The 16,273-nt window shown below is 34.9% G+C and overlaps 1 protein-coding gene across 1 annotated transcript in view; it reads left to right on the top strand.

Moving 5' to 3' along the window:
• The window catches only part of CDK17 (cyclin dependent kinase 17), a 97,805-nt gene extending 81,759 nt beyond the window's left edge, over positions 1-16,046 (top strand). The window contains exons 10-17 of the mRNA XM_029205091.1: positions 373-496; positions 5,133-5,253; positions 7,260-7,357; positions 7,841-7,946; positions 10,250-10,292; positions 11,662-11,752; positions 13,701-13,778; positions 14,304-16,046. Of these exons, the coding sequence (XP_029060924.1) occupies positions 373-496; positions 5,133-5,253; positions 7,260-7,357; positions 7,841-7,946; positions 10,250-10,292; positions 11,662-11,752; positions 13,701-13,778; positions 14,304-14,341 (699 nt within the window). The 3' untranslated portion in view covers positions 14,342-16,046. The remainder of the gene's footprint in view (positions 1-372; positions 497-5,132; positions 5,254-7,259; positions 7,358-7,840; positions 7,947-10,249; positions 10,293-11,661; positions 11,753-13,700; positions 13,779-14,303) is intronic.
• The last annotated feature ends 227 nt before the right edge of the window (positions 16,047-16,273 follow it).

Genomic DNA, 16,273 nt, shown 5'->3' with positions numbered 1-16,273 from the left:
TTTGGGGGGAGTAGGGTGGGGTAATGGTAGAAGGTTGTTTGTTTTGCCAGAATTTCATAATTAAACTGTAAGCCTAATTAGTAGGCCTGTAAATTTATGAGGTACATTTATTTAAAGTCATTTTCAGTAACAAGTGAACTATTGCTACTAAGACAAAGTTTCATTTCGCTTTGTTCACTCTAAAAAAATACGTAGATGGTTCATATAGAACAATAAATTGTAAAATTCAGACAACAGGTATGTAAGGAAAAGGATGTGGTTCCTTTTTTTTTCTGTTACTGTTCTAGGCCAGTTGCTTTTCTGTTTACCATAACTTATACCAAAGTATATCTTATTATCTGTAAGACTAATTTATATTTTTTGTTTCCATAGCTGTTTTTATACCAAATTCTACGTGGTTTGGCATATTGCCACAGAAGAAAGGTGTTACACCGAGACTTAAAACCACAGAACCTCCTCATTAATGAAAAAGGAGAATTAAAGCTAGCAGATTTTGGTATGGAATGTATGAGATATTTATAAATAGTTCCAGGTGTTTAAGTTTAAAAGAACAACCGTTGACACTGCGTGATTGCTTTTATGTGGGTTTGGAAGTGTTCTCTGTAGCTCATGGAATAAAATATTTGAAAATTTTGGTGGTGAGTTATATTAGTGAATGCTAAAAGGCATTGGTTCTCAGGTATGGTCCATAGACCCCTAAGCATCCTGAGACCCTTTCAGGGGATCTCCAAAGGTATAATATATTGTCAAAATTATACTAAAAGTTTACTTGCCCTCTTCACTGTGTTAATATTTGAGTTGATTATCCAAAAGTAAGAAGGGATAAAGCTACTGGTACCCTTAGTGTAAATCAAGGCACTCACACCAAATTATACTTAGTAGCCATTGTATTCTTCACCACTATACACTTGTAGGAAAACACTTTTTAAGAGGTATCAGATGAAGCAGTAAAATTTATTAAATTTTATTAAATCTCCATTTTTGAGTAGGTGTCTTTTTAGTATTTTGTGTGATGAAATGGGAAATATACATAAAACACATTTGCTGCACACAGAAATACTATGGTTATTTCAAGGAAAAGTGCTTGTGTAATTATATGAGTGGAAACTGAACTAGCCCACCTTTTTATCTTAAGAAGTATCATTTTTACTTGAAAAAAATGACCAGTAGACAAACTGTGGTTACTCAGACTTAGGTATTTGGCAGATGCTTTCTTAAAAACTGAATGAAGTGAGCCTTATCATTTCAAGGAAAACAACTGTGAAAGTATTTCTTGACAATAGTAAAATTTGAGTTTTCAAGCAAAAATTAGATTTTGGAAATTTGGATCTGCCATTTTTTTTTTTTTTGCGGTACGCGGACCTCTCACTGCTGTGGCTTCCTCCTGTTGCGGAGCACAGGCTCCGGACGCGCAGGCCCAGTGGCCATGGCTCACGGGCCCAGACGCTCTGCGGCATGTGGGATCTTCCCGGACCTGGGCACAAACCCGTGTCCCCTGTGTCAGCAGGCGGACTCTCAACCACTGTGCCACCAGGGAAGCCCTGGATCTGCCATTTTGAATTTGATAACTTCCCAGTACTTGAAGACTTTTCTGGTGAGATCAGTGGTGACGTTAACAAATATGATTTTTTTTGATATGCTGAAGAAATGTGTAAACATTTGTAATATCTGAATAGCCTAGAGAACCAGTATTTTCCAGATGACCAATGCATGGTATTAAAGAATCATGCATAGGTAAAATATCCATTTAAAGTGCAGGATAGACCAGTGAATTTTAATGTAGCAAAAGTATTAGAAGTTGATTGATATAGTTCCAAGTAACCATATAATCTTTAAGAAGCTAAATATTTTCTAATTTTGATGCAGTATCAAAAAAGTATATGCACAATTATCAGAAAGGCTATTAAAATGCTCTTTCCAATTTCGCATCCGTGTGAAACCTGATTCTCTTTATATATAACTGCAGTCAAAGTAACATCACAACAGATTGAATGCAAAAGGATAATCCAACTGTCTTCTATTAAAATAGACTACAAAAATGTAAAACAAGGACATTCATACTAATTTTTATTTTATTTTGGAAAAAATATTTTTCATAAAAGTACTCATGTTAACATATAAATGGTGTTTTTAAGGAAGAAGTTTTAGATTTTTCTGTTTTTCTAATATGCAAATATCAGTAAATATAATCTACATAAATAAAAGCTCTTTGGAGCCTCAGTAATTTTTAAGAGCCTAAAAGGGGTCCTGAGACTAAAGAGTTTAAATGTCATTACTGAAAGGGATTCCTTTAATATGCCTGCCACCATGCTTTTTTAAAAAAGTTTTATTTATTTATTTATTTTTAAATTTAATTTATTCATTTGACTGCGTTGGGTCTTCATTGCTGTGCGGGCTTTCTCTAGTTGCAGCGAGCAGGGGCTACTCTTCGTTGTGGCACGCGGGCTTCTCATTGCAGTGGCATCTCTTGTTGCAGGGCGCAGGCCCTAGGAGCATGGGTTTCAGTAGTTGTGGCTCACGGGCTCTAGAGTACAGGCTCAGTAGTTGTGGTGCATGGGCTTAGTTGCTCCGCAGCATGTGGGATCTTCCTGGACCAGGGATCAAACCCATGTCCCCTGCATTGGCAGGCAGATTCTTAACCACTGCACCACCAGGGACGTCCCTGCCACCATGCTTTGTATTTATTTATATGCTTAATAATTTAATTAGTAGCTGTCTGTCTGTCTCTCTTTAGCTAATCCAGTTATAAGGGACTAGAAAGGTGAAATAAAATTACATGTTTTTGGCTTCTAGGGAGTAAACTTTTTTATATTGAAGGAACTCCATATAGTAACTTTGTTTTTTTGTGTTTTTTTTAATATTCCACATTCTGAGAGTTTGAGTACTGTAACAGAAGTTAGTTTTTAAAAGTCCATGCAGTTTTTCATAGTTAGTATTTATCATTTTCATAAGTGATTATAGTAGTTTTACTTTTGGAATATTTCATTAATGTGGTAACTATTAGTGTTTCAAGTATTACTCTGTTAGTAACAGATTAAAAATTCACTGTTATTAAGTGGTGAATTTGTTCTGAAAATTCCTATACTTTTATTCATTTAACACTTTTCCATTTGTTTGAAAGGTAGGTTGCTATTTAAAAGGAAATGTGTAGGTCACATGAGTCTAAATGAGAAATTATAAGTCATTTCCATATGCTTACATAGAGTCTCTAGGGCATAGTTTACATTGTTATTTTCCTAGTAATTGTTATTCTCTTTCTCTCTTTCCCCGCCCCTCTTTTAAATTTTTCTGGCCAGGCTGCATTTACTGCTCCTTATTCCTTAATCCCCAAATGAATGGCAGTGATGGAGAACCCCTGCTTGGCTATAAGATATGCAAAAAGAATGGCAAAAGCCATCAAAAATGTACTTTTGGTAGGGGAATACTATGAGTGCTTTGAATTTTACTTTTTACCTCTACAAACCAAGCCAAGCAAATTTTATCTGTCCACCGGCCAACAGGAAAATCTAATTATTCCATGAGATAGTACAATGAATTTTGTCTCTATTGCTTTTAGTTATTTATTTTTTTATTGGTTTCATAGTAAGTATACTTCGGACACAAGTAAGGGAGAGTCATATAACTGAGTATTTTACAACAAATTGTTCTTGATCTCTATGACCTACTTTTCCTGTGATCAGGGAGGTATTAATATAAATAGACATTTTCATTAATAATAGAAAATGGTTTATATAATAATACCGTATCACAATTAATTTGGTTTGGAAGAAATTACTGTGTTTTTCATTTCATGCCAAAATTGCAAATCTAATTGTGAACTGAATCAGAAGGCTGTTTGAGCAAGCATCATAGTTTAGAATTCTCTCAGGAGATGGAGTATAAGGTACTGAGGAAACTATAACTGCAATTGCTTTGATGTTATATGTATAGCATTAGCAACTTGCAGGCTTGTCCTTTCCCCCATATAACCCAGTATTACATCAGGAAGAGAAATCAGAAAGCTGCTTCCATTTGCTAATTACCAACATTTGTTGAATTTATTTTACCAAGTTGGGATGGTAGAGTAAAACCTGTAATAAAACAGTGTCAACATTGTTTCAGTTACATCCTTTAGCCCTTATACTTAATGAAAATAGTATGAGTACTGCCTAATTTTTTAAATTTCTGGTTTCATTTGGGTGACTTTATCCAGTTTAACAAAGTATTGAATCATCCTTTTATTACATTTTTCTTATTTAATATTTTAATCAGATACAATAGTTACACACAACAGAAATCACAGCCTAAAAATTATTCCTTGTTGTTTGAAATAAACTATGTTAAAATAAATTTATATTTCTTCATATATCTTTTAAAGTTACTTCTTTAGGTGATCAGAATTTGGAGGCGTAGAGGTAATAAAAGCAACTCTCTTAACGCCAGTGGCTCAAGAGATAAAGTTGTGAACTCTTGCCTTTATTTCTAGATAATCAGTGAATTTCATATTAAATTGGCAAAGGAATGGTTCGTGTTTTATGTCATCTACAGCAATTAATAATATCCAAAGACAGTGAGGTTCACCTTATTTTAAAATTAACCATGTAACTTAAAACTTAGAAAGTACAGAATGACATTGTAGTTTATTCCAAGGAAACTTTCTCTAAATATAAACTTCTGCAAGGGAATTGTCAATAAAACTTAACAGGATCATGAACCAGTAACTTTATGGTTTTTGGTAAGAACTGATAGAGCAAATGGAAGTTGGAATCAGGTTAAAAGGTGACAAATGTCATTGGCCTGTTTTGCATTAATTTAAATCCAAGTAGGAAATAATCTTGGCATAATAATTCGTGGATAGAAGGAGGGTATCTTAAGTTTTGATTAGCCCAGATACTGTACCAGGTGCATTCACTCATAAAAGTAAGCATGGTCTCTGAATGTGGAATTATTATTATTTAGTTTAATAAATAATAGGATTTGCTGACCCAAGACCACACACACTCAAAAAAAAAATTCATAAAACTTATTTTGTTAAGCCTCAAAAAGGTATAGAGTAGCCATCTGAGGCATCCTTGTGACTGGAGTCATGGTGAGAATATGGACTGGGAAATGCATTCCAGCTATTTCTTAATTGTTCTCTTTTCCCTGTGAAGGACTAGCCAGAGCCAAGTCAGTTCCCACAAAGACCTACTCAAATGAAGTTGTCACACTGTGGTACCGGCCGCCTGATGTGCTTCTCGGTTCCTCAGAGTACTCAACACAGATTGACATGTGGTAAATATATGCAGATGTTACTGCCATTTATAATTTTGAAAGAATGTAGCCATTAACACAGGGCATACCGATAGATATTTGGCTTTAAGGAGATAAAATATAAGCAGCGATTAAGAGTTCTGGCAAGTAAGATCACCTAGGTTTAAATACCAATTCAACCACTTATAGCTATACGATAACCTTATTGAAATTATTGGCCTGTGCCTCAGTTTCCTCATTTAAGGAAATGGGAATAGTAACAATAACTACTTTAAAAGGCTGTTCTGTGGATAATGTTAAGACTGAATGAGCTAATGTATGTAAAGCCCTTTGAAGAGTGTCTGGTACATAGTAATTTAAAACAAAATTTATTTTTATCATCATTTAATATTCACCAAAACCCACTTGCTTTAAGTTGATCTAAAAATAATATTGAAAAAATACCATAGGCATCTTCCTCACATAGCACTTTGATCATGACACTCTTTTATTTAAACATGTTTGCTGCTTCCCCATTTATTACCTATAGAATAAGGTACAGTTCTTCAATCTGATACTTGATCTTCATAAAATGTCTGTAAACTACCTTTTTCAGTTTATTTCAGACTATTCTCCACAAACGTTTCCTTTTAGCCAAGTGGCTACTCACTATATTTCATAAATAGCCTGGGTTTTCCCACCTTTGCTCTTGCGTTCATACTAGTTCACCCATCTGGAATGCCTGCTCTTTTTCTATAACTGGGGCCTGTGCCTAGGGCCTTCAAAACATAGTTTTTCATAAATCCTTTCTGAATATAACCTAGCCTGCCGTGGTAATTCCTTCCTCTGAACTGTGGTTATATTTATTGCTTGTACTCTTCGTATAGTGATAAATCATACACTTCGTTCTGTTTTGTCTTGGGTTGAACATTTATATAATTAATTTTTGTATTATGTAACATTTCTTTCTTTTATAAACTTTTTTAAATTGTAGAAAAATATATACAACCAAATTTACCATTTTAACCATTTTATGTGTACAGTTCTCTGGCATTAAGTACATTTACATTGCTGTTCAAGCGTCACCACCATCAGTCTACAGAATTTTTCCATCTTGCAAACTGAAGCTGTGTACTTACTAAATAGTAACTCCCCATTACCCTCTCCCTCCACCATTCTCCTTTCTGTGTCTGTGAATTTGACTTTTCTAAGTATCTCATGAGTGAAATCATACTGTATTTGTTTTTTTGTGACTGGTTTATTTTACTTAGCATAAATGTCTTCAAGGTTCACCCATGTTGTAGATGCAAATATCTCTTTGAGTCACTGCTTTCAATTCTTCTATATACTTAGAAGTAGAATTGCTGGATCATATGGTAATTCTATTTTACATTTTTTTTAAGTAACCACCATACTGTTTTCCATAGTGGCTCCATTATTTAATCTTCTATATAACATTTTAAAATATAAAATTAAATTATATAATTGCTAGATTGTGAGCCCTTTAAAAGAAGGACTGTGTCTTAAACTCATATGTATTCACACAGATCCTAGAAGACAATATCTATTAGCGAACCTCTATCCATTTCTCTTCCTTCTCTTAACTCTCTCACTCTCGCTCTCGCTGTCACTCACACTCACACACTCTTCACCCTGCATCTGTGTGTTCCGTCTCTGCTTCCTGCTTAAAAACATCTTGAAATATTTGCTTCTTCCTAGCCCTGCTAACCACTACCTAATACATAGTAAGCTTTATATCACTATTAGCCATTGTTAGTGGTGTTCTTCAAGGATCATGCAGAGGAGGGCTGGACATTGTAAGTGGAGAAAATGGATAAGGCCGTTTGGAAGTTGAGACAAATAGGGTAAATGTTAAGAAATTAGTTTAGTCGGATCTGAAAAAAAATCTCTGCAGATTTTCTAGCAGGCTAGTACAAAATTCTCCAGAGAGGCAACCTTAAGGAAAAGATTCTTGTGCTTAATAATAAATAAATGGTTTGCTCATCTTTTTTTTTTTCTTTTTTTTTTTTTAATGCTACTTTTTGTAGGGGTGTTGGTTGCATTTTCTTTGAAATGGCTTCTGGAAGACCTCTGTTTCCAGGATCAACTGTGGAAGATGAACTGCACTTAATTTTCCGACTGCTAGGTAACAGAACTCTCTTCCCAGTGATTTGTTATGTATAATTGAGTAGCTAGATAAGACTATATCTTTAAAAAATATATTTATAAATTTGATACTGACACTAACATAAATAGCTGTTATAAGAATTATAATTAGCATAATTACAATAAAGATAGATCCTTCTAGGTAACTTCTGCTTTTTATTTTCCAAGTTCTACCTTTGCAATAATGATTGTATGGAAGAACAGAGAAGAGAAATATTATTGAAAATTGACTTTTAGCACATTATTAGGAAATATTTTAGCTTAGGTGTCAATTAGACAACATTTTTATGGCATCATTGCTTAGTCCAAAAAAAAAGTCTGTTTACTATTTCTATCTTTTTAGTTTCAGTTGAAATAATCAAATTATCTACTAAATATAAATTGTTCTTTAAGACGCTTTCTTAGTTCTCCCTATTTATATATATTTGCCTGTATAAAAATTTCTATATATTTTTAAATTCAGGAACTCCATCTCAGGAAACTTGGCCAGGTGTTTCTTCAAATGATGAGTTCAAGAACTACAACTTTCCAAAATATAAACCACAGCCTCTAATTAACCATGCACCCAGGTATTTTTTTTTTTCCCTCTTTAAGTGAAAGGGGGGGAACCCATCTTTTTTTTTTTTTTTTTTAGTCTCTTAAAGCATTAGCCACAGTAAGGATTCATGGGAAAATATGTGATACACATACACAGTTTTTAAATATTTTAGGATTTAATTTCTTCCTTCCTGTGTCATATTAATTTTATAATTCAGTGAGCAAGAACTACCAAAGTATGTAAGTCCACAGAATTGAGCTGTAAATAAAATGGATATAGAATATATATAATAAAATTCTAGGGCTTATGTAGATTGTTCCATTTCCCAGAAAGAAGACATTGATTAATGCCTTATTCAATACTGTGAAGACCATGATGAAGTTTGCTTTGCTGTCTACACAATTATTCTATATGTATTTACTTAGAAAAACCTAAGAATGTGTTATAAGTAAAATCTTGACTCCTACACAAGATGACCCATCAGCATTTCAGTCAATGAATGACAATTTGTATTTGAAGAATATAAACTCTTTCTGACCCTTCATATCCTATATGTTGGCCATCCGATTAAAGTTTCTTTTCAGACCTACCTCAGATCCATCCAAGATTCCCATTACAGTTTGAGTCAGGGGACTTCCCTGGTGGTGCAGTGGTTGGGAGTCTGCCTGCCAATGCAGGGGACATGGGTTTGAGCCCTGGTCCAGGAAGATCCCACATGCCACAGAGCAACTAAGCCCATGCACCACAACTACTGAGCCTGTGCTCTAGAGCCCGCGAGCCACAACTACTGAGCTTAAATGCCACAACTACTGAAGCCCACGTGCCTAGAGCCCGTGCTCCGCAACAAGAGAAGCGACTGCAATGAGAAGCCCGTGCGCTGCAACTAGAGAAAGCCCACGCGCAGCAACGAAGACCCAACCCAGCCAAAAATAAATAAATATTTATTTAAAAAATTTTTTTCACAACATATTTACTTATGGAATGTATTACATTTTCAATAAGTAACATAGAATAACCCCTTTGACTGTATTTTTTCATCTTTCTTTAAGAAAAAATAAAAATGAGAAGGGTACCAGGATACAAATAAGACCAATATCTCTTTCGTTGTTTCACATAGCTCACAACATAACACACTCACTCTAGTTCCATTTATTCTCAAGATAGGGAAGAATAGTAAAACCATTCTGGTACCAAAAATATTTTGAAAGTTTTTATGTGAATTGATGCTCTTGTCACTATAGCAGCTAAGAATATTCTAATTAGACTTTCTTAGGAAGAATAATGTGTTAGACTTTTTGTATGTGTCTCTCCCAAATAGCATAAATCCTATTTTTGTCATATATATATATTTTTTTTTACATTGGACATTACAACATATATATATGTATACATATGTATATATGTTGTAATGTCCAGTGTAAAAGGTTGCAGCTCTTTAAAGCACATTCTTTATGACCTCAGCACCTAGCTTGTCTATGGCCAAGGAGTTCTGGTTATTTGTCAGAATGGCAAACTGCAAAGGATTAGAAGACTGTAGAATTTCTACGCCACAGCATCCACAGTACCGACTAAGCACTAGGGAGGAAGGGGGGGGATTTTTTTTTCCCCCGTAATTGGGCTTTTGCCAGTGAAAGTCAGTGCAAGGTAGAATTAGTGATTTCTGATCAAGAGATTATCTCATTAAGATAACCCCTAAACCCTCTACTCCCTATTTTATTAATTGCATCCTTGTAATTATCTGTCTTTATTGACCATCTGATTGGTTTTGTATCCCTTTTTAATGAAGTTTTATAAAGTTATTGAGGCATATTTAAATTGAATTTTATAGCTTGTAGTACCCAATGCTCAGCCAACTGCCCTGTAAAAATTTGTTGAATGACTCATCTCTGTTTATCTTGAACCACAGTGATATATTTTGGGGTCACTTATCTGTTTGTTTTCACCTGTATAATAGGAAAATGATGCTTTTGTACTCTTGCCTTCACTGAAACACTATGAAAACAGATCTAGTTTACTGAAGCTTTTTCAATAATAGAGGTTATTTTGTTTTGAGACAAAATGGTGATTTTAAAAAATTCTATAGTTTTAATAATCTAACTCTTGAATATTGAACATTTGAGTTGATGCCCAGTTATTTGTGGTTTCTTCTTAAACAAGTGGCAAGATAAGTCTTCTAAGGATAAAAGATTTGAGTCTGTTTGAAAGCAGCAAGGTGTGCTATTTTAGGGCACTTGAATTTAGCAGATAACAACATTTGGAAAATAGTTTTATTTGAAAAGTTGCTATCAGCTAAGATTAAAGAATAAATTGCTACTTGTCTTTCGTTGTTTTTAGGTTAGACTCTGAAGGAATCGAGTTGATAACAAAATTTCTTCAGGTAAGTTATATCTTATTTTATAACTGTTAAATGGTCTGTTAACTTCTCTGAGCCTTAGTTTCTTCATCTGTAGAATGGGATCAGTAATACCTCCCTCAAATATTTGTCATGACAATTAAGTAAGATTATGGTAGTATCTAGCATTCTTAAGACATGTGCTTAGGTGAAAAACAATTATGGTTTCTCTTAATGTGTCTGGGTCTCTCATTGTAACCTAGAACAGTCTGAGATAGTTAGCTGCTGGCCCTGATCAACTGTGTCAAGGCCATGTTCTCTGCAATTCCTGTTCTCTTACGTTCTCTTTCTTTTCCTTATACTTACTGCCTTACAGGCTGTTGTACCTCCCAAGTACCATCCATATCTTCATTCAGAACAGGAAGAAGAGAGAGGATAAGAGTCTGTCAGTCTCATTAGTCCTTTTGTATCTGGAAAGCGAAGGCTTTTCCAAAAACCCCTGTAAGGACTTCTTCCTAGGTCTCCAAAATCTTCCTAAGGCCAGAATATTAATTGTAAGAGAGGCTGAGAATTGGGGAGCAGGATTGCCATAATTAGCCTAAACTTAGAATAGTCATGATTCATATGTCAGAGTTGGAAGCATGTATACCTTAAACAAATCTACATTATCTCGTCAAGGAAAAAAGGGAAATGGTTATTGAATAGGTAATTTAATAATGTCTTTCATAAAGATATTAGGTATATTTCCAGTAATACTTTGGTATTCGTGAAGAAAAGTAACACGAAAGGTCAGATATTTTGCTTTTTTCATCACTTCAGAAAATATAGGGCATCTAAATTTTTCGTTAAGATCCAGCTTTATCTTGGAAATTTGTAACTGAGATATAATCATTGCTACATAATCTCAGTAGTAACTCACACTAGAGCATAGTACTCCAAATTGGTTCTTAAAAATAATAGTCACTTAAACAAATCTACATTATCTCGTCAAGGAAAAAAGGGAAATGGTTATTGAATAGGTAATTTAATAATGTCTTTCATAAAGATATTAGGTATATTTCCAGTAATACTTTGGTATTCGTGAAGAAAAGTAACACGAAAGGTCAGATATTTTGCTTTTTTCATCACTTCAGAAAATATAGGGCATCTAAATTTTTTGTTAAGATCCAGCTTTATCTTGGAAATTTGTAACTGAGATATAATCATTGCTACATAATCTCAGTAGTAACTCACACTAGAGCATAGTACTCCAAATTGGTTCTTAAAAATAATAGTCACTGTATTAAGTAATCAAGATAAGAGTAGCTCTAAATGCTTAATTGCTAATTTGTGTGTGTGTCCCCTCCCCCTTGCATACGCTTTTTCCAGTATTTAGAGAAAAAAATTAATGAAGCAGTTTTTTGGTTTCTCACAGTATGAATCTAAGAAAAGGGTTTCAGCAGAAGAGGCCATGAAACATGTGTACTTTCGAAGTCTGGGACCAAGGATACATGCTTTACCTGAAAGTAAGAGAGATTCTAGAGTGTGTCCCCCCACCCCATTTATTTTTATCCAGGTTTGGAGACTGGGGTGAATTAGGGATTTAGGAAGATGGTTGGTTTTTAAGCCTAAAATTCTGGTCTTTCTGTAATTAGATCAGAATTCCTTAAAGGGAGGTGTATGTCTTACTTGCCTGTTTTAATTTATTTCTTTTAACACTGAGCATATAGCCACGACTCTGTAAGAAATCAGTAGCACTTAGATGTGGGTCATTAGTCTTATTTGACTTAAGTAAGTGGAAAATGCCATCTGATGATAGATGTTGTCATTAGGCCCAATCTGGATTGCTTTGATTCAGAGTTGTTAAAAATGGATTTCAAGTAAATAGTAATGAAGCACAACCAAAACAAGATTTTTTTGTGGAAGTAAATTTCCTTTTCAAGATGTGAAGATGATTTTCCTTTACTGTGTTCACTCTGACTTTACCATCCCCATGACAGTGGTGAGCATATTGTCACTAAAATAGCTGATTTCTCATGCCTGAGGTAACTGCTTGATTTTACTCAGAAGTTTCTTATAAATTACCCCAATATTTTACTTTAAAATTAGCAAGGTGAGGACTTCCCTGGTGGCGCAGTAGTTAAGAATCCGCCTGCCAATGCAGGGGACACGGGTTCGAGCCCTGGTCTGGGAAGATCCCACATGCCACGGAGCAACTAAGCCCATGCGCCTCAACTACTGAGCCCGCGTGCCACAATTACTGAAGCCTGTGTGCCTAGAGCCCATGCTCCGCAACAAGAGAAGCCACCACAGTGAGAAGCCCCGCACACTGCAACGAAGAGTAGCCTCGGCTCGCCACAACTAGAGAAAAGCCTGCGCGCAGCAACAAAGACCCAATGCAGCCAAAAATAAATTTTAAAAAATTAGCAAGGTGAGTGGGGAATTAAGAGAATATTTGGGAACTGAACAGCCAAAAGCTTTCATTAATTTCCCGTTCTCATTTACTAGACAGTATTGATTCACTAAAAGGTTTTCTAATTGGAATCAAGACTCCTCAAGACTTTTCACTTAAAACTTATTGGATATATACATATTTTAATTAATTTATTTATTTTTGGCTGCGTTGGGTCTCCTCTACTGCGCATGGGCTCTCTCTAGTTGCAGTGAGTGGGGGCTGCTCTTCGTTGTGGTGTGTGGGCTTCTCGTTGCGGTGGCTTCTCTTGTTGCAGAGCACTGCCTCTAGGCGCAAGAGCTTCAGTAGTTGTGGCTCAAGGGCTCTAGAGCACAGGCCCAGTAGTTGTGACACATGAGCTTAGCTGCTCTGCGGCATGTGGGATCTTCCCGGACCAGGGCTCGAACTTACGTCCCTGGCATTGGCAGATGGATTCTTAACCACTGTGCCACCAGGGAAGCCCCTATTGGATATTTTTAAATGAAAGACTACCTCTCTGGCAGAGATGGAAATAAGAAGGATGAATTACAAGTGTTTTTTAAGAGATTTACGTTTCATTATTAATACCAAGTTTTATAGTTTGAGGTGTGGGTGAGGTGTACAAACCCATTTCTTGTTTTTCTCTAAAATTCTGAAGATAGTTTGAGGATTTGACCTTCACGCCATCATACGGAGACAGATAAAGAACAGAATAAAACCGAGTAATACATTTTGATTAGGTCTTCCAACCTCAGTAAGCCCTAGAATAGACAGTGTACATTCTCCTTAGAGAAACACATACTCAAAGCATGATTTAAGGCAGAATTGGGGGAGAAAGGTTCTGAGGGAGAGGTTATTTGGTTTGGTTTTCTTAAGACATTGGGACAAAAGGGAAAATATTTCAGCAGGGCTGTAACCTTGTAAATGTAGTATAAATGTTTCATGTTGAATCAGTATACATTTTTAGATATTTTGTCTATAGTTGGATTATATTTGCTTTAACGATAGACTTTCATCTGATAATTTTTGTCTGTGCATTTTAGGTGTATCAATATTCAGTTTGAAAGAGATTCAATTGCAAAAGGACCCGGGTTTTCGAAATTCTTCTTATCCAGAGACAGGTGTGTTTGTCATAAACCATTTCACGTGTCGATCATGAAATTTTGCGTGGAACCAAGTTTTGGGTTTATAAATTGATCGGTAAAATTATTGATGTAAAAAACAATGTACAGTGCATTCCACAGCTGTGTATGTTTAGCATTGCACATACTTTCCTGTATGATATGGGCAGCTCAGTAATTCTTCAGAGAGAAATCTGACTCAGTCAAATCAGGGATCCTGAAAGCTGCAGATGGCACAAAGACCTTTTACAAGTGGCCTGGCTTGATCACTGCACACGCCATCCCTGGCACCTGAGGCAGAAGACACATCTTGTGCTTCCCTAGTCATCAGGTTCATCACTTCGAAGCATAGAAGCTGTAGACTGACCCCATCAACAAAAGGGTCATTTAAGACAGTGCTGATCACTCTTACCGTGGAATATTAGCTTTTGCTGGTGGGAACATTAGCTTCATAGAGTCAACAAATACTGTATGTGGGATAAAACTGAACCTTGAACTGCCTCATAAAATGACTTTATATTTTAGGACATGGGAAGAACAGAAGACAGAGCATGCTCTTTTAAGTCTGGTAACATGGTTTCAAGCCCAGCCCCCAGCCTTTCTTATCAATCAAGGACTCAGATCTGAAGGCAATTATTTCTTTTGGTGGACTTGGAATCTTCGTTTGTCTACACTGTCCTCTTCACAGTGGAGTCTTTTTATTTCAGACCTACAAATTGTTTTTATATTTGTTGTCACAGTGTGACAATTTTTTTGTACAGTTGGTTTTAAGGTCTTCTCTGCCATTAGAGCCAGTAGGTTACAGCTATTGATGTAACTGTAGCTGCAATTTTTGTGCAGGACTGAGAAACACAATGCATTATTTATTGCGGAATCATTGCTGCTAAATAACTACTGTCTGTTTATTTAACACAACAGTTGAATGCCTGAAGAAGTTGCAGTGGCTTTATTATACGTGAATGCATCTGTTTCTCCTCACAAATTGTTTTACTGCTGCAATTTTTCTTTGTTTTTAAAATTAAACTGCAGTGTTTCCTGGAATGTAAATCCAGCTTTGCTTAACAGTAAAATAAGTGAGCCAACTTGAACACTCTTACATTCATGCTATATAATTTTTTTATTGAACATTGGCAAATAGTGTAGTAAGAAATTGATAAGCACATTATGTTTAGGAAAGCATGTGATGCAGAAGTTGATTCAAGCAAGTGAATATCTGACATTTTGGGGATCTCGTATTAAATACCAGTAAATTAAAGCACCAAAATTATTTATTTTTATTTTTCCTCATTTTAGAAATATTTCCTGCATATTATTGGATATTTGTATACTAATACACTTACCTATTTTACATCGTGCTTTAATTTAGTTAAAACTAAACCATACAAGTCCAGTCAAACATCAGAGGTCTTGTTTTGTTTATTTGTTTTAAATACAATTCTTTTATTAGAATGGATGATCATTGGGGAACAGTTTTATTTCATTTGGGAGCTGTGTGTGTGTGTTTTAATAACATTCACTTGGAATCAGTTGAAAGCTGTAATATGTTTTTGAAATGAGCCATGCTAAATACAAATGAGAGAAATGAGAACTTGGAAGATTGTTTTAAAGCATTATAGATATTATCTGTTTACCAGAGGTAGTAAATATTACAGTTTTAATTATGCATCTTTTTGAACATCATAAATACACCTTGGTGTTGGTAACAGTGTTTTAAGCATTTGTGTTCACTTTTAAGGACTGTTTGTTTAGTGCATCTTACCAACTGCAAATCTTAATTGCGATATTTTGAAATGGTCATGTAAATTTTGGGCTTATATATCATGAAAATAGTCATAACTTAATTCTTTTCCTGACATTCACTGTAAAACATTCAGGGGTCCTACCATTTCTGTTCAGGAAATCTTGTAGTTTATTGTTATTTAACAGTATTAAGTGAATTTTTGTATATTTCATTTTAATTTTATTTGTGAATAGTGATTGTGGCATGTTTGGGGTGTTATTTTAATATTTCATAATACTGAAATTTTAATTTTTTAAGAAAAATTTTCTGGAAGAAACAGATTCATGTGTAATGGTGAATATTGGACCACTACTGCTTTTCACATTTGTAAATTGGTTTTATGTTAAACCCTGTAGCCTAACAAACTGCTGTTATTTCTAACTGACAGATATGTATTAATATTGTACTTTGAAGGTTATAAATATTATGTGAAAATTCCTCCATTTTGTTTTGAAATTTATAATAACAAAATCTTCATGTTGTTAAAATGTGGTTTTGTTGAGTCACAGTTCTTTCTTGGGGAAGAAGGCTGTGCAGAATGTGCAGATCTTTTTTTTTTCAATTTTATTTATTTATTTTTATGCAGCAGGTTCTTTTTAGTTATCTATTTTATACATGTTAGTGTATATATGTCAATCCCAATCTCCCAATTCATCACACCACCCCCACCCCACTTTCCCCTCTTGGTGTCCATACGTTTGTTCTCTACATCTGT

The sequence above is a fragment of the Monodon monoceros genome, unplaced genomic scaffold (assembly GCF_005190385.1).
Source record: "Monodon monoceros isolate NGI ecotype Baffin Bay Population unplaced genomic scaffold, NGI_Narwhal_1 Super_Scaffold_6, whole genome shotgun sequence".
NCBI lineage: Eukaryota > Metazoa > Chordata > Mammalia > Artiodactyla > Monodontidae > Monodon > Monodon monoceros.
This window is presented reverse-complemented; position numbering and strand designations above follow the sequence as displayed.